The 20542-nt window shown below is 37.9% G+C and overlaps 4 protein-coding genes and 1 non-coding gene across 9 annotated transcripts in view; 2 read left to right on the forward strand and 3 right to left on the reverse strand.

The window, feature by feature from the left end:
- Positions 1 to 40: 40 nt before the first annotated feature.
- On the forward strand, positions 41 to 2973 carry LOC110424162 (transcriptional regulator family protein). Its single transcript, XM_021438679.2, has 8 exons — positions 41 to 601; positions 701 to 743; positions 843 to 1051; positions 1612 to 1813; positions 2020 to 2151; positions 2255 to 2346; positions 2427 to 2545; positions 2717 to 2973. The coding sequence occupies exons 1-8, from the start codon at positions 233 to 235 to the stop codon at positions 2781 to 2783; spliced, it is 1233 nt and encodes a 410-aa protein (XP_021294354.1). The 5' UTR covers positions 41 to 232; the 3' UTR covers positions 2784 to 2973.
- Positions 2974 to 4114: 1141 nt separating this feature from the next.
- Positions 4115 to 4195, reverse strand: TRNAL-AAG (transfer RNA leucine (anticodon AAG)). The gene has a single exon. It is a non-coding gene; the product is annotated as a tRNA-Leu (tRNA).
- Positions 4196 to 5592: 1397 nt separating this feature from the next.
- Positions 5593 to 9591, forward strand: LOC110423801 (Xanthine/uracil permease family protein). Its single transcript, XM_021438170.1, has 13 exons — positions 5593 to 6072; positions 6158 to 6255; positions 6448 to 6624; positions 7097 to 7197; positions 7290 to 7365; positions 7460 to 7519; positions 7804 to 7988; positions 8141 to 8237; positions 8320 to 8465; positions 8538 to 8629; positions 8726 to 8803; positions 8917 to 9077; positions 9162 to 9591. The coding sequence occupies exons 1-13, from the start codon at positions 5982 to 5984 to the stop codon at positions 9372 to 9374; spliced, it is 1575 nt and encodes a 524-aa protein (XP_021293845.1). The 5' UTR covers positions 5593 to 5981; the 3' UTR covers positions 9375 to 9591.
- Positions 9592 to 9735: 144 nt separating this feature from the next.
- On the reverse strand, positions 9736 to 14590 carry LOC110423799 (O-fucosyltransferase family protein). 3 transcript variants are annotated; one of them, XM_021438168.2, is made up of 10 exons: positions 13643 to 14590; positions 13146 to 13235; positions 12872 to 12968; positions 12662 to 12732; positions 12237 to 12325; positions 11875 to 11995; positions 11624 to 11767; positions 10769 to 11103; positions 10425 to 10665; positions 9736 to 10317 (listed from the first exon to the last, which is right to left on the reverse strand). In XM_021438168.2, the coding sequence occupies exons 1-10, from the start codon at positions 14021 to 14023 to the stop codon at positions 10009 to 10011; spliced, it is 1878 nt and encodes a 625-aa protein (XP_021293843.1). In that variant the 5' UTR covers positions 14024 to 14590; the 3' UTR covers positions 9736 to 10008. The 3 variants fall into 3 exon arrangements, with proteins under 3 accessions (XP_021293843.1, XP_021293842.1, XP_021293844.1); XM_021438167.2 differs by having other exon boundaries at positions 12872 to 12971; positions 13643 to 14588; XM_021438169.2 differs by having other exon boundaries at positions 12872 to 12971; positions 13146 to 13267; positions 13643 to 13769.
- Positions 14591 to 15106: 516 nt separating this feature from the next.
- LOC110424363 (uncharacterized) overlaps positions 15107 to 20542 on the reverse strand; it is a 6672-nt gene continuing 1236 nt past the window's right edge. The window contains exons 3-7 of one of the 3 annotated variants that reach the window (XR_002445897.1): positions 20265 to 20408; positions 17729 to 19573; positions 17246 to 17605; positions 16666 to 16772; positions 15107 to 16217 (exon numbers count right to left, since the gene is read on the reverse strand). Coding sequence is in view for 1 of the 3 variants with exons in the window: in XM_021438919.1 (XP_021294594.1) it covers positions 16723 to 16772; positions 17246 to 17605; positions 17729 to 19573; positions 20265 to 20408 (2399 nt within the window). In the remaining 2 variants the exon portion in view is untranslated. Of the gene's footprint in view, positions 16773 to 17245; positions 17606 to 17728; positions 19574 to 20264; positions 20409 to 20542 lie in introns of all 3 variants that reach the window. The other 2 variants (XR_002445896.1, XM_021438919.1) reach the window with 2 other exon arrangements.

Raw genomic sequence — 20542 nt, forward strand, 5'->3', positions numbered from 1 at the left:
ATCCAGATTTCAGCCCAGAGCGTCGAATCCCGATTTCACTCGCATTTCGAAAATCAGCCCCACATTGCCCCGTCCACCACCCCGCTCCGCACATTATTGGCATTGCGGCGATATCAGCCGATTCCGGAAAACTAAAGCCCCAACTCTTCAAATCCAAAGCCCTAATTCAATATTAGTTTCACCAACATCCGATTCAGTTCTAAATCCGCCAAAATCAGGAACCCTAGACTCCATGGCGTCGAGGAAGAAAGAATCCGAAGGAATTGCCTTGCTATCCATGTACAACGACGAAGATGATGAAGAAATGGAAGACGCCGAAGAAGACGACTATCAACAGCATCAACAAGGTATAGAAGAAGAGCAACAACCAGAACAAGAAAACGAGTACAAAGGATCAAACATGGAAGAAGATGCGAGAACCAATGATGATACGCCGCCGTTTCCTTACCAAACCTCCACTCCTTCGCAACAACCGCCTCAGCCGTCTGTTTCTTCGCCGCAGCAACAGCTGCGAGTGGTTTCTTCGAAGAGAAGTGATAGAGGAAGGCTGACCATTGTTGATTACGGCCATGATGAAGCTGCCATGTCACCGGAGCCCGAGGTAACCCCTCTCCGCCGCTCCAAAGGCAGGGTCTGTTTTGTGAATTCTTTGATTTTTTAATGACGTGTGGTTTAGATTGATTTTCTTGTTCAAGTGCAGGAAGGGGAATTAGGAAGTAGTATAGAGCATCAAATTTCTAATGGTACTTATTTATTTCTCTCTTTTTTTCTTAATTTGATTAATTTAACTTAAAATGTTACTCACGAAATAGCTAGCTTTCTAATTTAGTATTTGTTTGCAGGTGAGTTTCAAGGAAAAACGCCACCAGCAGCTGTTCAGGTGACTCCGCAATTATCCAATGTAGAACCATCACAACCTGAGACCATGAACAATGCTGTGACCGAGTCAGAATGTGTAGAAGTTGAGGAACCTGTTGCTGTAGAGAATGTTGATCCGTTGGATAAGTTTCTTCCACCGCCACCGAAAGCCAAGTGCTCTGAGGAGTTACAAGTAAGTGTTTTTCATTCGCTAGCGGTCAGTAATTCTAATTCTTTGGACCTTATATAAACAGCCTGACCTGAACCCTGCATAGTCCTGTGTTAACCACGTGGATGCTATAATGTTGAGATGGACTGAAAATGTTGTGTTGGAACTGTGTGCTATTTATGAGACATGAAATGGGGTAAGTGTAGCTAAGGCATTTGTTTTTGCTATATGAAGATTTTGCTGATACTCAAGACGGTGTAAGTTGTAGATGCAGCTCTTTTTAATTCTGGTTTTCATGGGGCTGAGTTAGGTTTGTCTAATTTATAGCCTGGTTTGCTTTGAACTTCATTTGGTTTTTAGTTAATTTCAATGTCAGTTATCCCCACTCTTTGCTTCTGACTGAAAGATAGGTAGCTCATGATATTGAATCCTTAGACATGTAGTGGTTGTTGTTCACCTTTTGTTCTTTTAAGCTGAATGAGCGTATCTCTTGTTGACACAATTTAAATGATCTAAACGATGTTCCTTTTGTTTTCAGTTCTATATTATCATGACCTTCAGGTCTTTCTGTCATGTTACTGCAGAGGAAGATAGATAAATTTCTCCTTTTGAAGCGAGCTGGAAAAAGCTTCAATGCAGAAGTTCGTAATAGGAAGGATTATCGGAACCCTGACTTTTTGCTGCATGCTGTGAGGTATCAAGATATTGATCAGATAGGATCTTGCTTCAGTAAAGATGTATTTGATCCTCATGGATATGACAAAAGCGACTACTATGATGAAATAGGTTATAACATTTCCTTCTATAATTCTCTCCCTTATCTATTGAAAACACTGACCATGTTTTAATGACATTGAATATATTCAAAGTATTAACTGTTGAATTTTACTTTCTTTTAATTGTTTTCATCAATGCTTTTGCTGTTGATCCCATTAGGCTTTCTCATTCATTTTAAAATTTTTTTTTTCTGTATACCTGTTTGTTTAATGCAGAGGCTGATATGAAACGGGAAAGGGAGAGGAAGGAACAAGAAAGCAAGAAGAATCAAAAGGTCGAATTTGTATCTGGCAGTAGTCAACCCGGAGCAGTTCTTACTGCCCCAAAAGTTGGCCTGCCTATGGCAGGTGGATTTTATTTTTTTTGTGGCTAATATCTTCTCATATCAGTGTTTTTAGTACAAGATCTTGTGATGGTGTTCTTATATTGAGTGATATTGAGGTGTTTCAGCTGTGGCTGCTGGTGGCTTGCCTTCTGCTCCAACTGCAGTTGATAACATTGTGCGGGAGGGTAGACAGAACAAGAAATCAAAATGGGATAAGGTTCTAACCTGTCTATGCAGCTCTCTCACAAAAAAGATATCTGATATAGTCACTATCTCATTGTTTAATTTAAATTCCAGGTGGATAGTGATAGAAGAAATCCTCTTCCTGTTGGGGCGCAGGATTCTCTATCTACTGTAGGAGCACATACAGTTCTGTTATCAGCTGCTAATGCTGGAACTGGGTACACAGCTTTTGCGTAAGTCCCACAACTTGATGGAAAATTGTTATCATCTTCCCTCCTTGATTTCATGCATTTTCCAACTGGACTAGAGTTTCATCTTCACGGCTACATGGTTTTAGTTATTAAAGGAAGCAACTTAGAGCTAGTACTTATTGCTTATTAATTCATTTTGTTGGTAAATGGCAGGCAGCAAAAACGGCGAGAGACAGAAGAGAAGAGATCCAGTGAAAGGAGGTTGGACAGAAGATCTTGAGCTGATCCTTTTTAGTTATTGGAAGAGTATTCCCAAAAACTTTTTTGAGGCTAAACAACATTCTTCCGTGTTTTTCTACCTGTCTCATGCCAACAGTAAAATTTATACAATTACATTGTACCTTGTAGATCACTTACCTAATTGTAACTCTCATATTGAAGCTTTAGTAATATAATGCTTGCTTTGATCAGCCTGTCCTTTCTCTCTCTCTCTCTCTCATGTCAAGAGCTGAATTTTTTTTTGCTGGATTTTCAGTCTGACAGTGAACACTCCGAGGGAAATCCTGTAAAAGTTTGTCTTGTGAAAGAGAAATATCCTTTGATTGATGGCAGAACTCAGGACAATATTTTGGGAAAACAGCTGTTACGAACGGATCCCTTGTTCATCTCACGACTAACCTTTTAAGACTTGTCCAGCTGTATTGAGAAGGTTTAATTTAAACCTTTGCTCGCCAGCTTTCACGCAGCAACCTTGACCCATCTTCATGATAAAGTTAAAATGCCGAAACAGCATGCATTCTTATTTGCTAACAGGAAAGATCGGAGCCATCTTTTTGCAGTATTTAAAGCATTTAACAGATCGGATTCCCTTTCACAAAGTCAAAATCAACACTTTATAGTCACTTTGCTAGTCGTAACCGAAAGGAATGCTATAATTCAAATGGGGGTATAATAACCCACATTGTCTTCTTCATCAAGCACAGTCTTGCTTTTGTACTCACATGGCTCTCTCTAGTCTCTTGGATGATGTTTTTCACTCATAATGGGAGGCAGTTCGTTTCAATTTACTCTTGGGTGCTACTCCGGTCATCTACAAGAATCAAAAAGCTTTTTGCCTTCCTGTCGACAAAATTATCCTTGATTCTGACCAGCTCTTTGTCCTATGCCGTGAAAGACATGAATTTCGATGATTGCATGATCTGAATCCCTATTATCCTCGTACGATATGTCGTGGCCTTTGATACCAGTTTATGTACCTTTTTTCCTCTAGTGAGATATGCTTCCATCTGTTATTTCTCTCACGCCATGCTATTAGGTGGTGCGGTGCGTTTTGTATGTTTGTCTCTGTGTGGAACTTAAACTAGTCAATTAGTAGACGCCGACTGGTCTTTGTATGAATCTGATATGCTCCCTCTAGTATGTCCTTTTGGTGTAATATGACACATAGATTGGTTTCCCCCGTCATTCGACCTCTTTTTGTCTTGAATCTCGGATATCTTTTGAGCATTAAAGCTTTAAAGCTTCTGGGGGCTCTGCCTAACCAACAACGCTTTTTCCTTTCAGACTTTGGAGCTTGGGGTATCATCAGGCAAGATAAAAACATATCAGTGATGTTGAGAGTGGGATTTGAACCCACGCCCTTTCGGACCAGAACCTTAATCTGGCGCCTTAGACCAACTCGGCCATCTCAACGTTTATGCCCTGAAACAGGCTTCCCAGCTGTAGCCAACGAAAATAGTTAAAAGCATGCAGGCTGTAGCCGATCCCTTTCGCACTCTTTTTCAGGTAAAGTGGACCCAAGTTGACATGTTCGACACTGAATTCCCGTACATTTACATAAAGCCTGGTGTCCAGCGAGAGATTGACGACTCACCTGAAGAAATATATAAATATACAGATTGCAGAGCCATGTCTCTTTTCGAATTACTGCTCCCATCCTTTTCTTCTACAATTTGATTCCTTCATCTCACTCGTGGTTGAAAGTATAATCTAACATTCAAATAACAGAATGTCTCTGCACTAATATTTTCCTCTTCCTCTCATTGCCTAAGACCAAAAAGAAACGTATGCAATCATAAAGGTTTTCAGTCTGGACATGTTTAATACTGTAATGCTACCACCTATGACAGTACCGGCTATATCCCACAGTAGAAACCAAAAAAAAAAGAACGAATGGGAAGTGCTTTGCTTTATTTCCACTCCCTGCATTCTTTTTTGTTTTCTTTTCCTTCTTAAAGCCATATGATAAAATTGTAGTACTATTTATTTATTTGAAAGTTGATTGGTTGGTCAGTTAGGTGTGGCAGACACAGAGAGAGGGAGAGAGAGAGAGAGAGAGAGAGAGGCATAAACAGCATGAAATTTGCTGCCAAAATTGCAGGTAAAAGTGAAAAAATGAGCAAATATATAGAGAGGGAGGGGTGGTTTGGGCTCAAAGATCTATGCTGCTTGTCTTGGCATCAAATTAGAGACGTTGGAGAATCGTACACTGTTCCCCCTCCCCCCCCCCCACGTTGGGGCCTAGTCAGATCCTTCTTTATTTAAACCCTAATTTAACATCCTCAGAAAAGATGAAAAGAGAACTAAAAAGGTGAACAGCTTATCTCTCTCTAAAGATCACTATAGCCCAATTGATGTATAGCAAGTAGCAAACCAACGGTTCAGAGGGCATTCCAAAGCTAATGCGTTACTTTTATAAGATCATCATCCACTTAAACTCTTTTTTGACTGAAAAAAAATGCCCCCACCTTTCCTTTTTCTCTCCTTTCAAGGCAATAAAAAAACTATAATAAAAATTACAAACAACTGCAAAAGGGGAAAACCATTCTCACTTTATGACCAAAACAGAATTAAATTCCAGTTTCTTGCATGCAATTTGCTGTTATTACCCTGGCTGAGGTAAACAAAATCCGGGACATGCATTAAAGAAAGTTGAGTTGTAATATTTATTATTTATGAGCAAAGGGACCAACGGTAACATCGGGTTTGGCAGGTTGCTTAAGGGGTAATTTGGGGATAACAGAAAAAGTTAACGGAACTTTTTAGTATATAAATCAAAAGCAGGGAAAAAAAAAAAGGAAAGAGAGAGAGAAAAAACTGACTCTACAGTGTGAGTAAAGGGCAGTGCAGGCTGAGGGGAAGAAAGCTTCTATAGTGGGCGGCAAAGTGCCTAATTTTTCATTGCTTTCTCACTTCGATTCTAGTCTCTATACAACCCGTTTTTCTCAGTCTCTCTTTTGCTTCTCTCTCTCTCTCTTCTTTTTTTTTTTTCTATAGCATTAATTGATTCTTTTATCTCGCTCTTTCAGTTTCTTCTGCTTTTCTTCTCCTTGTTGATTCATTACACACTAAAGCTAAAAGGTTTTGAGTGGATATTCACCTGTTTTTTTGCTCTGGTTTGAGCTTTACCTATCGATTCTTTGATTCATTTGGTGAAGACCCAGTTGAGTTTAGAGGGTAAAAAGCAGGTGTTTAAGCTATGGCAGCTCCGAAACCTGAAGAAATAAGCCACCCACCAATGGACCAACTTCAAGGCCTAGAGTACTGCATTGACTCAAATCCTTCCTGGGGTGTGTCCATTTTTAAATCTTTTTCAGCGTGCGTTTTTTTGGTTTCTTCTGCGTTTGTAACGCTCTCTTTTGCTTGTGGAAGCAGGGGAGGCTATAGCTTTGGGGTTTCAGCATTACATTTTGGCCTTAGGAACTGCTGTGATGATCCCTTCTTTTCTTGTTCCTTTAATGGGAGGAACTGATGTATGTCACTTTGACTTGTAATGATAATAGTCTTCATTGATTCTCTTCTCTTTACTTTTCCTTTCATCAGGAGCTTGGGATATTCACTAGCCAACTTATTTGATTCATCCATGAACCAAACAAAACAAAAATGATAATTTTCAACTTTTATTGTTTGTTATTTAACATGAATTTTTCATTTTGATGGTTTAGGATGATAAAGTAAGAGTGGTGCAGACACTGCTATTTGTTGAAGGGATCAATACACTTCTACAGACACTGTTTGGGACTCGACTACCTACCGTGATTGGGGGGTCTTATGCCTTCATGGTTCCCATTATATCAATAATTCACGATACTTCCTTGACGAGTATCGAGGACAACCACGTGGTGAGTACAATTCTATGGCCGGTTTGCCCTATCTTCCTACTTTGTAACAGTTGCTTTTTTCTCATTAAGTTCAATCTTGTTGTGGAAAATGAGAGTCCTCGAGGACTAATGTCAATATCTGTGTGACCCACTAGCCCAGTTGGATTTAATTTTTATTAACTAATCAGATCTCGTATGGATTTTGTAATGCTAGCATGCACCCAAGTCTTCAAATGAGTCACATCAGAGTAATTGTGATCCTGCCTTTGCCTATACCGTTTGGCTTTATTGATAAATCTAATAAGCACATGAAATTATCAACATGGTGCACCATGCTTCTCTCATGTCTCCTAAACCAAACAAAACTTTAATTGGAGACATATTTTATACAAGCTTCAGGAGACTTTATTAGTTGGACTGGGTGGCACCTAGTATTTCAGACTACAGAATAAGACGTGGTAACTCAATATTAGTTGGTCTTATGTATATGCAGAGATTTCTAAACACCATGAGAGCTGTCCAAGGTGCACTAATAGTAGCATCAAGCATACAAATTATTTTGGGATACAGTCAGATGTGGGCCATTTGCTCCAGGTGCAACTTTGATCTTAAATAAATTCTCAGTGTCAAATTTCAGGAAACACAATTTGAGAACTATTTACTGAATGTACCTTTTTCCTCTTCAGGTTCTTCAGCCCCCTTGGAATGGTTCCAGTTATTGCACTAGTGGGCTTTGGCTTGTTTGACAGAGGCTTCCCTGTGGTATAATATAGAACCTACGACGCTAATTTGATTTCTTAAGTGAGAATTTCCTCTTGTCTTTTTCACTCCTGTAGTTTTATGAACTCTCTATCAGGTTGGTCGCTGCGTGGAAATTGGCATCCCAATGCTTATTCTATTTATAGCGTTTTCTCAGGTACAGCTATTTATTCTAGGAATATAGCGTACAGACTAACATTTTTGCACTAAAAGCAGTTATGTCAAAGGGAAAGGCAAAAGGTGGTTGCTAGAACAAGTGGCTTGCATATTGTATCTAATCGGTTTTAACGATGAAAGACTACACTCGCAAAGTGTCTTCATCTGTTTCAAAATGCATTTGGATTTCCATAGTCAGATTCTAAGTTGCAAGTCACATTCATGTAATACAAAACATATGCCATATAGTTGATTCTTTTGTCTATTCTGTTCTGTCAAAAACAGTACCTGAAGAATTTCCTGACAAAACAACTGCCAATACTGGAGCGGTTTGCTCTCCTCATATCAATCACAGTAATATGGGCATATGCTCATCTCTTGACAGCAAGTGGTGCATACAAACATCGTCCGGAATTAACCCAATTAAATTGCAGAACTGACAAGGCCAACCTCATTTCTTCTGCTCCATGGTTAGTACTAAAGCTGTTTCCTACCAGTTGAATTATCCATGCTGAGACAACATAAAACAATTTAAATTTATGAGAGAGAGAGAGAGTATAGAAAATTGAATCCAATTGAATTCTTAGTGTATTACCTACCTGACTGAAATTTTTTCGATCAGGATAAAGATACCTTATCCTCTACAGTGGGGTGCTCCTACTTTTGATGCTGGCCATGCTTTTGGAATGATGGCTGCGGTTTTAGTCTCATTGATTGAGGTACTGCTCCTGAAAACTAGAAAATAAATTAAATAGATGTATTTAATTAGTAACTCAAAGCTAATAATATTTCCTTTGGCAGTCAACCGGAGCTTACAAGGCTGCCTCACGCCTAGCCAGTGCCACACCACCTCCAGCGCATGTTCTTAGCCGTGGCATTGGTTGGCAAGGCATTGGGATCCTTCTGGACGGATTATTTGGAACGCTGACCGGTTCAACAGTCTCTGTGTAAGCATCTTTGCTTTTGCTCTGAAAAATTCTCTCTTTTTGCAAATATACTAATTCCAGGAAAAACAACAGAGAAAATGTGGGCCTTCTTGGAAGTACTCGCGTTGGAAGCCGCAGAGTCATTCAAATCTCTGCTGGCTTTATGATATTCTTCTCGATACTAGGTGAGTGACAACTTACTAAATAGGCGATTCTCTAGAATCTCTGTCTGTCATGGTTTCTGGCATTGACTTAAGAGTTGATTTCTTTCATCTTTGCAGGAAAATTTGGAGCTTTATTTGCATCGATACCTTTCACCATATTTGCTGCCGTGTATTGTGTTTTGTTTGGTCTCGTTGGTGAGTATCACAATATCATTTTTGTACAAGTCAAACTCCTTTTGCGGAATCTATTATTAGCTATGTTGTTTTGCTTCTAAGTCCTAACTATTGTTCTATTTATTTGCTTTCAGCTTCGGTGGGGCTGTCCTTCTTGCAATTTACAAACATGAACTCCATGAGGAACCTCTTTATCACTGGTGTTGCCCTGTTCTTAGGTTTGTCTGTTCCTGAGTACTTTAGAGAATACACCGCCAAGGCTCTTCATGGTCCTGCTCATACCAGGGGTGAATGGGTGAGTTAAATGTCCCTGTGGCACTTCTTATTTACCTCCTCTTCTGATAAACATAGCCTTGACTTCTTCTTCTTTGGCGTGCAGTTCAACGATTTCCTTAACACCATCTTCTTTTCATCCCCAACTGTTGCATTAATTATCGCTGTATTCCTAGACAATACACTCGACTATAAAGACAGTGCCAGAGATAGGGGAATGCCATGGTGGGTTAAATTCCGTACATTTAAAGGAGATAACCGGAATGAAGAGTTTTACACACTCCCTTTCAACCTCAATCGTTTCTTCCCACCATCATAAATCGTCATCATCAAAGAGATGCAAGGAAAGAGCACTGCTTCCAGAAAGACATACGTGATGATGATCACAGCCTTTGGTGAAGGACTAAACGGGGTTTCATGTGTTCTACATTTCTGAGAAAGGATCTCCCATCATCGGTCCTATGTATATTTTGACTTTGGATTATTCTGGTTTAATCCAATTAGTTATTAAATTAAGCAAATCTTTTTGGGTGTAATTTCAAACAGAGCTTGCTGCTTTTGAACAGTTTTTGCAAAAGTGAATTTGCAAGAACTCTGCAAATTCAGATGTAGCAATGCACTTTGAGGAATGACAGTTATCTCTAAATCAACCAGAATCCGTGTCTAAGAAACCAAGGTGTGTTTACCAGTTTCTTTATAACAACGTGTTCCTAATGGAAAAATATATATATAAACATTGAAGGAAATTGTGAGAAATGGTCATCCTCAGTAAGGTAGTTTTATTAGCGATGAAATATTATTGTACATAAAAAATGGAAAGAACAACCCACCCTTTTGACCTTTAGTGGAGGAGGAGATTCAGGATGAAGAAGACAAAAAAGAATAATAAGTGTATACACCTGAGTATATCAGCACAAGATGGCATGACTCATGCAAAGTCAAACGCAGCCATCCTACTGAGATCTGCACATGCATTCTGGGCACCTTGGCTGTCGATAAATACTTCGACCAGAACCCCTCACCCGCACTCTTTGACCTTCCTCGATCATCTTTCTTACTCTGTCTTCAAAAATATTCCATCCTATTGTGCTATTCTCCGACAAAATTGCGGCTAACCTCTTCTTGTTAGGCCGCAAGGTTGGAGCATGTCCATCACCATAGTATGTTCGGAAACCAGATACCAGGGATGATAGTTGGCTTCCAGAGTCTGTCATGGCAAAGACATCTGAAGTTGCGCACGCAATAAAGTCTAACGCTGCCAGCTGCATCCAAGGCAAAAAAATTTTCTCCAAAAGTTGTTTAAGACATGGTAGAATTGTAAGAGAAAAAAATGTTACAATTATTAAAAAATTGTTTAATCCTAACATACCTGAGAAGAGAAATTTCTGAAGGGAGCAAGTTCATTGGTCGTAAGCAATGTTTCCTTGGTGACCAAATTAGGGTACAAACTGGTAAAGGGGTGCATCCTGGAACTTCCCCCATATATATGAGAACCTGCAAGATAAATATAAGTTTCACGCTTAAAACCAAGAGCAGCAAGAACAAGTGCTGCTTCTTCAGGTGTCAATGGGCATCTCCCCAACTTCCTCAACTCCACTGGGGAAACAGGCCTACAAGCATCAATTGTAGAAAGAACAGATCGGCTAAGTCGAATATGTGCATGAAAACAATATCAGGTAAAATCACAATGCCAGAAGACAGGTACGCCCATACTTCGAGTTCTTTAAGCGTTCGATGAGCAGAGGAAAATGGACCCCTCTGTAGGCTTGAAGCTCCTTTTGCTCATATTCTCCGCCTCCAAAATCACAAAGGGAGTATGCCACCATATCCTCTTCAAATCTCAAGTGTAAGGCAAGATATTTGAATGGGCCTCTTGCAGCATTATGCTTTTTGGAGGAAATACGGGGTATGAAATCTCCAAGCAGTTGTTTATCCAGCTGACGCTTTGCAGCATAGTATTTCCTTATCCTTTTGATTAACAGTGAACCGACTTCTTGAATTTTTGGCACAAACTTTAATGCATGGAAGTTACATTTACACCTCAGTCTCTGCAATGGACCAAAGTATATCACCTAAGTATAACTCAAAGAACAAGATTATTAAGGGCTTCAGAAGCTAACATAATCAAATGTATGTGCTCCATTCTAATATTGCCTGCTCATCTGTGGAGAATGATATATACAATGATGATTTAGTGGCTCCTAAAAATTCACTACCCCAATTGCTTGTTTTCTCCTGGTTGAGTCCTAAAGAATAGTTCATGTTGAGGTAAGAAACATATAAATTTTGATAGCAATGTTTGTAAATTGAGGGGTTAACAATTCTTATTGAGTCTTGCTCTTGGTTTCTTCACTACCTTGTCATTTGAAACATAGATGGGAATGGGAGGTGCTACACCCTTTCTGCCAGGAATACACACTCAAGAAATAAGCCTGTGGAGAAGGGGAGGGTAGTATCTAGGAAGATTCTGACGGTTCCATGATTGGAAGATACCCCTTGAGATAGAAGTCCTATCGCACGACTATCTATCCTGAAATAATTAAACGTGCAAGGAATATGATCACGGACCTGGAGGTCAGGAGGCAATGGATCAAAGCCAAGTCGATTGCCAAATCCAAGGAAGTGAACAACTCTGTTCTGCACAAGGAGGGGAAGTACACTTCTGATGTAATCATTGGGCTTTGCTTCCTTCTCAATATCTGCATCAGTAATCTGTTTTGAGGCAACAAAATAGAAAAACAAGGTTAGAGGTTTAAGATTTTCCTGATAACTGAAGGCAGGCTTTCAATGCAAATATAGAAACTTAGAAGACAACGTACTAGGCTACCAATGACTTCAATATCTAAGGACTTCAAATGGGGAGGAAGTTCCTTTACAATATCAATGTCATCCTGCAAGATGCGCATGAAATAGTCCTCTTGATAGATGTCACCAAACTGGCTGCACTTCCATTGAATATCACTATTAAGTATGTTGTTGATTATCTATTGCATAAACATATGGAAATAAAAACAATGGGAAAAATTTGAAGGCATCAACTTGAGAATAAAGATTTGCCAATTTCATCAAAGGAGATTAATAAAAACAGTCTGAAACAGGAATGCCAAACAAAGTGTGCTGAACAATAAAAATTAACAGAAACTAGAAGATATCTTTGACTGTGTGAGACTAGATTTCACACCTGGGATCCTTCCATACATTGCTGTAAAGAAATTTAGGAAGAACCAGGGTTGCATTAAGTAAAGATGCCACGGCAACTGCATTGCAAATCTGAAGACAATAACAACAATGTTACAATGCAAATAACAGGAAGAATGAATGCAGGAGTGCAGGAAGATCAAATAGAGATTGTAAACATGTTGATAGGTGCTTGTCTTGCTAAATGAAAGAGTGAGCAGAATGCTTTTGTCATATAAAGAATTGTTTATGGAATCATCAGAGCAATCTGGTCTGAAAAGCTGTGTGCAATTTGCTGGGGATGCCACTTAATGACAGATAACTCTACCTTTCAAGAACTCACTGGTGAATTTAGTCATTGAATACAACTTTGAACTTCCCTAATGAACAATGAAAAGAAGGAGATCAAAAGGCAAATCACACACTTACAGCTACTCGTTGTTGATTCAGACCACCATTTGCACTGACCAATATATAGCCGTTGCTTTTTTCAGGCTTCCCTGTCTCAACAACGAAAGTCAAAGGACTTAATCATAATAACTTGTTATTCTTCAGCCTCAGAGACATTTTCATTGTTGGCCGAACACTAGATATTGCTGTACAAATCAAATAGATAAAAGTCCAAAGCAAGGTATTTACCTGGACTTGTTGGAGTTTTTCTGTCTGCACAAGGTTTCCATTTGGATGCTTGCGGATATGGTTCCTCCCAAAAATTCACATTATCTTGCTTAAGCACCTTCTGAACACTCAAGGAAGAGATCAAATTTTAGGGAAAAATAACTCTTCTAGATTCTGTTTAATTGATGGTTTTTCTATTTGTTTTCTTTGGGGAAAAACACAAGGCAAATAGCAAAAGCAAGAGCCAGTGCTCTATAAAATTTAATATGCTTAATGTACAAGTTAAGAAGCATACCTCTGCAAGAGCAGTAGAAGCCAAATTTAGAAGCCTGCCATACATCTGCACCGTTGGTCTTTCTTCATGCAAAAAGGCAACACTATCCTCCTTAGAATACATGCAAGTGAAGGGCATACCAACTAGTTGGTGTCAATTCAGCATTCATCCCGTAATTTTGAAACAATTTAATAATTGATATCAACTTGTTGTGCATTTTAACTTTCAATGTTTCAAAGTGCAGACAAGCCACCTACTACAGAAAATACAATCGAACAAAACAATAGATACGAAAGTTGGAAGCCTTTCTAGCTGGGACCATAGAGAAATTTGCCATCTGAAATGGAAGTGGATTACTGTCCATTCCAGATCCTAGACAGTACGAACTCATAGGTTCATTGAGACCATAACATTGTTGCTTGAGGAGCTAATTCTAAACCTGGTGATACTCACAAGAACTAATCAATGGAAAACACTTGTTTCTCTGAATTCAAATTAATTGTAGATAACAATCATACCTCACGGCTGGTGGAGTTTGTTCTAATCTGAAGGTTTATTGAACCAACATTTGACACCACCAGAGAATCAAGCAAGAACAGGAAAGCCATCAACACGACCATAAAAGCGATTGACTTCACATTCCTGCGAAACCATGTATGCCTTTTCCCAACATAAACACCCTTGCAAGGAGTAAACTTACCGGAATCAGCTTTCAAACCATGTAGCAATACTACCTTGGAATTCCAGTAATTTTCTCCCCCTAATATTCTCCTCCCAATAGAAGGATCACTGGCCCCAAAAGAATCTGAACTTCTAATATGATAATCTTTCGTCCTGAAACCCGAGTTAGTATTCTTCGACATGGGACGTGGACTTCTTGGTGATCCTTGCTTCCCCATTGTGTCACCACCACGTAACTTCCTCTCAATCAAGCTTCATGGTCTTGTTTTGAGGAGAACCCGAAAACCTGAATTTCCTTGTGTTGGAAATTAATTTTCAGACGACAAGAACAAGAAACTCTTGCAAGGTTGCACCTGCCTCTACTACTATTTCTTTTCCTATCTTTCTCTAACAAAGACCCGCCAACAAATATGACCATATGTCAGCTAAGTTTCAGGTGGTGGTGAAAGAAGAACTAACTAAAAATGAGAAAAAAAAAATAACTGTATAGTTGATAAAATAAGAACGTCAAAGAAGATGGAAGAATTCAAAGAAACGTTAAGAAGTAGGTGATGGTGATTTACAAACGTTGTAAGAGTGAAAGACAAGGCAGATTGGTCGACGAAACTCAACTCAACTCATCAACTGCACTTTTAAAGTATTAGCCTTGTAATACAAGAATCATATCCGTAACAGCTACTTCCCACCAAACATAAAACAAGACAACTCTCTGGTTTTTTCTTTTTCTATTTTTGCTTTCCTTGTTATCATACGTTGAAGATGGAAATGATCGAATGAAAGAGAGCAAACTAAAACCAGAAAAAATTGAGGAAAACAGAAAGAGATAGAAGAAGGAAGAAAGCTGAAGAAATAGCCACGTGGGGTTTCTTTATTAAGTTGTTCTTTGAGTTTGGCAGGCCTCCTTAACTAACTGAAAACCGATAGGATTCTACCAGTAGGCAGTAGTAGTGAGATTCCGTTGACTTGGGCTTATTTTTAGTATTCTTGTTTTTATCAAAAGGATTGTGCATATTCTATTCTTAATAATTAAAGGAAGTGCAAAGAACATGGGATTTTGTTTTATTTGTAAGCAATGTAATAGTAACTTAAATTTGCTTAAGCATGAGACAACAAACACCCATTTGGGTTTTTTGCTACTACATAATTTTAATTAAAACTAATTGAGGATTGCTAAGCCAACAAGGTAAATAGAAGTTTCTTTCAACACTAGAGAGGAATTTGGAATATATTTTCATACCCCTTTTTTTTTGGGTTAAATGTAAAATATTTTATTTATCCACGAATGCAGGGAGAGAATCTGCTAGAAAAGAATTGTACCATACAGCAACTATACAGAAAAATGAAACAATTACAAATAAGTGTCAAAAATTCTGCAATTAGTACAGAGGGTAGCATTCCTATCTTTGATCCCCCGGGGTAAGCTATGTAATCTGAACCTGGCTGAGTCAACAGTGGATCTGGAAAACATCATTAGCAGCAGAAGCCTTCCCATACTTCTTATTGCTTCTATCAATCCAGACACGGTTGATTTAGGCATTCTAGGCAGGCTTGAGAATACTCACAAAGAGAAATTTGCCTTTCAACTCCTTGGCCCAGTTGAATTCCTCAGACCAGTCACCAGCAGGCCTGTCAACATGAGAGCACCGCAAAACTTTGTCTGAAATCTGCTTGGTATATGGGCAAGGCAAGTATAGAAAAGATGATCTCATGTCCTCATTAGCATGGCCACTAGAAAAGCACGAACAGCTATCAATGGGGACTCTCCATGTAGAAGGCCTCTGCAATGGTGGAAGTCTATCTAGTATATCCATCCATGCAATGAGGGCATGTTTGGGATGTTATACTGAAACCATAGAAGCCTGTCCCAGTCCACCCGAGGCTGCTGCTGTCAAATACCAGTATAAGTTTCTAAAATCTGAAGTAGAATACTTTCCAGACTTGGAAGTTAACCATTTAACCACCAGTAAATTGGTTCCATCATTAAGGACTTTGCCACTTTAGCTTAATAAGCCTCTTTCATGCCAAACTGCCTGGAAGATTAATGAGCCTGCCAGAAATCAATACTTTCAAACTTTGTAGTCACATTAACTCTCACAGCAGAAACTTTGTGGCTAACAGGTTTGAATTTGTTTCCTTGGGATAGTTGGGGCAAGAGGATTTGATCTTGAAGCTACTTTGTGATGTGTTGACTGTCAAGTTTTACTTCAACTACTAGCAGATCTGAACGTTCAATTTATTGGAAGCCTTTTTGACATTTGCCAGGAACCCCACTGCTTATTGATTCTCTTTTGGAGATTCTGAGTTGCCAGTCCATTGCAAAGAAGTTTGCAAAGAACAAATCCATGTATAGCTTGAGGTTTAGAAAACTAAACCAGTGTAGAGCAATAAACAGAGCTACAGGGAGAACGCTCACTTCAAAGGGGAAACAAAATGGCCTAAGTATAACAGAAAAAAAATTAAGAACGAAGCAACTTTGCAGAATGACAAATGGCAAAGGTGCTACATAAAACATTGAGTGAAAAGAACACATATTATTATTTTAATGTTTGAATTTCATCACAACTAATTGGTGTCAACTCAGCATCCTACCCATGATTTTCAATCAATATTTATAACAAATATGCACATGTCACTTAAATAGATCCCTAATTACTACATGCAATAATGTTTAGAGCAAGATAGAGTGAGGATTTTAAGATTCTACAGGCTAAAATTTGTGGTGATTCTGGTGAGCTTACATAAATCCAATTTAGAATGACTTGATTAATTAAATCACAATTGAGACATGATACCAGCATATCACTTAATTTAATTGCAGTAATTTGTAAAAACTGTGATTGAGAAGTCATAAAGTAAATACCTTGTCTGAAGACTATCTATTGTATTCACATACAGCCACATCAGTAGTCGTAATGGCTCAATAGTCATCACCAAACATACAGTTCCTCTCACCAATCTTTGCTTCTCCTAACAGAGGGGAAGAGAAGACATGGTTAGGCATAAAATTTGCATAATGATAAAAGGAAATAGTAGAAATTTTGAAAAGAAAAAAGAAATATTAAAAAAAATAAGCTTCTTCATTTTCCCAATATAGGGAAATTTCAGGTAATTGTATTTTATTAACTTTTAGACAGATCGTCCTAATAAATTTAATAACTTGATTTTTAAAATTGCTTTTTCTATAATTCATGCTCTAGAGTATTTAGGATCTAATGTTCCCTCAATTCCCTGAAAAGAAAACAAAAGTTAATGGACCCAAAATTATGTACCCTCTGAGCCTTAAACTGCAGGAAAGTTCTCAAGTTTATAAAAGAGCTATTTGATGGAAGTCGTATAAGCTGGTATGCAAATGTAACCAATAAGCTTATACTATATAGCTTCAACAAAAGAAAAAAAGAATGTGTCAATTGTAAAGAATTAAAAGTAAACATATTCATTACCATTATAAGCCAGATCAACATCGTTTAGAAACTTAATTTTGATTTTCTTGAGTATGGCCACAACATCCTTCATGTTTTTCCTTTCTTCAGGCAACTTAGCTGTACATTCCAGAGCTAATCCCATGATAGATGATAAAACGTTCACTTTATCTATGAAATGTTCCTCCTCTCTTAACAAATTGGCATCCAAAACATCATCAATTGTTCCATTAGAAAGTGACCTTTTTACCCAATCCGTCAGACTCATTTCACTGGAGAAAATTTCATCTGTAGGTTTCTTTCTTGTGAAAGTTTCCATCAATAAAATACCATAACTATAGACATCACCTTTTAGAGAAACAGTTCCTCTCGATCCATATTCTGTATGTAGAACAAAATCAATCGTTTTAGTATTGCAACATCATTAATCTTCAATAGAAAACTAAAATGCTGAAGCAACCGCACATACAAAAACATAAATATGAATAAGAAGCAAAAAAATACCTGGTGCCATATACCCAATAGTGGCAAGTGTCTTAGTTTGTCTCATGGAATCTTCTTGTCCCAAGAGTTTGGCAAGGCCAAACTCTCCAACATGTGCAACCATGTCTTTATCTAGCAGGATGTTACTTGGCTTTAAGTCACAATGGATCACAGGTACTGAGCAGCCAAAATGGAGGTATTCTAGTGCTGATGCAACATCAATCATTATGTCAATTCTTTGTAGGAGATTGAGAAAATAGTTAGAGAAATATAACCATTTCTCAAGGCTCCCATTAGGCATGAACTCAAAAATTAAGGCTTTGAAGTCTACATTAGAGCAACTACTAATGACCTTGACAAGATTGCGATGAAAAATATTGCGCATTGCTTCACATTCAACATCAAAACTCTTGAATCCGCCCTCTGAGTGCATATTGAACACTTTTATTGCAACATTCATCCCATCTGACAGTGTTCCTCTATACACAGACCCAAAGCCCCCTGAACCAAGCAAGTTGCATTTATCAAATCCATTAGTTGCTTGTAAAAGTTCACTATAGGAAATCCTTCTCCAATTTTTCAGAGGCAATAAATCTTCATTAACTGGCAAGTTTATACTCCTTCTTAGGCATCTTTTATGGAGAATAAAGACGGCTGCTATCAGTATTATTGAAGTGACTACTGGTAGAACATATTTGAAAACATGCCAAGGAGTCATCTTCGATTTTCTACTTTTGCAAGGTGGAACTTGTAGTACAGGCGAACCGCAAAGTCCATAGTTCTTCATAAATGATTTAGCTGAGAAGTTTCTAAAGGGTCCTCCTATGGGGATTTCTCCTTCTAGTCTATTGAAAGACACATTAAAACGATCAAGAAAGGAAAGTTTCTCCAAAGATTTGGGAATGACTCCATAGAGATCGTTGTTGGATAAATCCAAGGATTTCAAACTTATCAAATCACCAAATGATTCAGGAATATAACCATCAAATCTATTATTAGATAAATCTAGAGAAATCAGATCCTGGAGTTCTCCAATTGAACTCAAGATTTCACCCGATAACGGATTCCTTGACAAATTCAAATGTGTCAATACCTTCAGTTTCTGAATCCCCAGTGGAAGGGAACCATTCAGATAATTTGAGGACAAGTCTACCACTAAGATATTATTAAGGCTCCACAAGGTTAAGGGTATTATCGAATTCAATTTGTTGGAGTCTAAGTGAAGATTCCTCAAAGAAGTCAAATTTGCCAAACCAGTGGGTATAGGACCATGGAGCGTGTTGCCACCTAATGATAGGGTATGTAATCTCCCTAAACCGCAGACACTTGGAGGGATAGACCCCTGTAATTGATTACCATCAAGATACAACCCCTGCACATTTCGTAGCCTTCCTATTGGTGCTCGAATAGATCCACTCAATTCATTATTGGAGAGGTCTAAAGTTGTAATATTGCTTAAGTTACCGATTTCCCTGGGAATGCTACCTGTAAATTTGACACCTGAGGCATAGAAAAACTGAAGAGATGTAGACAGATTTGAGATAGAACCTGGAAGAATGCCATTCAATGGATTGGATGATAGGTTCAAATATCTCAGATTCCTGCAATTTGACAAAGAAGACAGAAAGCTCCACTCATGTGTTGAAGTTTCAGTGATCAAATTATTAGACACGAGGCTCAGCCGTTCAAGGAATCTTAAATTGCCAAGTGTATTCGGGATAAGACCAGAGAATGAGTTTTCTTGTAGTGATAAGGTTGTGAGCTTTGAGGCATTGGAGATAAAATTTGGAATATTGCCACTGAGATTATTTCCCCATAGTCTAAGCAGCTCAAGATTTGTAATTGAGACCATAGAAGGTATTTCACCTGTCAAATGAAAAAATACATTATTCCACAAATTTTAGGATGCCTTATTGCATTATATATGATTCAGGTTCAACTAAAATGAATGTTATGAGTAACTTTACTAGGAAAAGAAGCAAGAAATATTACCATCCAATTTGTCAAAAAAAGACAGCAATTATCAAAATCAAGCCTTTTATATACATAGTTAAACTTTCATACTTATCTTTTCTATGATTAAAATCTTCATAATGCTATGCCTATTACTATTTTTTAATTTTTATCCTTTCATCATCTAAAGTTTATTCATTTCAAGACAGAAACATGAACATTGCACTTTCAAGCTACAATAGCATGATATGGGTAATTTTGCCAGTGAAAAAATTGTTGTCCTATCCTATTATCAGTTAACACTTTATTATCTTATTTTACACTATGTAACAAACAAAGGATATTATAACAAATATCATAGTAATTATATCATCTTGCTCAAACTTTGTGCCAGGAACTATTGAATATTGTACTAACAAGAACCAAATCCTAATCAGAGTTTACTTCAAAATTACTTTGACCTATGCATGTAAACATACTAATATGAATCAAATCTGAATGTATTATCATGATTCTCTTATTATTGATTTTATGATTATTTCTTTTATATAAATTCTTCCAACATATGTTGGAAAATGTTGCCAAATGTTCATAAGTAGATTACCAGATAGAGTATTGTTGTGCAGAGAAATTTCTTTTAAAGAAGATACGTTGAAGATGGAAGGTGGGACGGGACCAGTTAGACGCATATGCTGTGCAGCCAATATCTCCAATGAATAGAGATTTCCAATTTCCCATGGGATTTCCCCTGCAAGCATAACAAAAACCCAAAGGAGAAAAATCTCAGTATTATAAAGCTAGCAACTTTGTTAACATTTTTACAGAAGGAAATTATTTGCAAAATAAACTAGGTAAAAGTATATCTAAAGCGATTAAATTTAT

This window comes from Theobroma umbraticum, unplaced genomic scaffold, assembly GCF_002168275.2.
Source record: "Theobroma umbraticum cultivar Fairchild unplaced genomic scaffold, ASM216827v3 scaffold_204.0, whole genome shotgun sequence".
In the NCBI taxonomy this organism is placed as follows: Eukaryota; Viridiplantae; Streptophyta; class Magnoliopsida; order Malvales; family Malvaceae; genus Theobroma; species Theobroma umbraticum.

Coding starts and splice junctions, on each gene's coding strand:
- LOC110424162 (XM_021438679.2), top strand. CDS start 233: ATGGCGTCGAGGAAGAAAGAATCCGAAGGAATTGCCTTGCTATCCATG. Junction 1,814..2,019: donor CGACTACTATGATGAAATAG/GTTATAACATTT, acceptor TGTTTAATGCAG/AGGCTGATATGAAACGGGAA. Junction 2,347..2,426: donor AGAAATCAAAATGGGATAAG/GTTCTAACCTGT, acceptor TTTAAATTCCAG/GTGGATAGTGATAGAAGAAA.
- LOC110423801 (XM_021438170.1), top strand. CDS start 5,982: ATGGCAGCTCCGAAACCTGAAGAAATAAGCCACCCACCAATGGACCAA. Junction 6,073..6,157: donor TGACTCAAATCCTTCCTGGG/GTGTGTCCATTT, acceptor TTGTGGAAGCAG/GGGAGGCTATAGCTTTGGGG. Junction 7,989..8,140: donor CTCATTTCTTCTGCTCCATG/GTTAGTACTAAA, acceptor TTTTTCGATCAG/GATAAAGATACCTTATCCTC.
- LOC110423799 (XM_021438167.2), bottom strand. CDS start 14,023: ATGGGGAAGCAAGGATCACCAAGAAGTCCACGTCCCATGTCGAAGAAT. Junction 12,326..12,661: donor TGAATCAACAACGAGTAGCT/GTAAGTGTGTGA, acceptor TATTGTCTTCAG/ATTTGCAATGCAGTTGCCGT. Junction 10,318..10,424: donor TCAGAAATTTCTCTTCTCAG/GTATGTTAGGAT, acceptor CCTTGGATGCAG/CTGGCAGCGTTAGACTTTAT.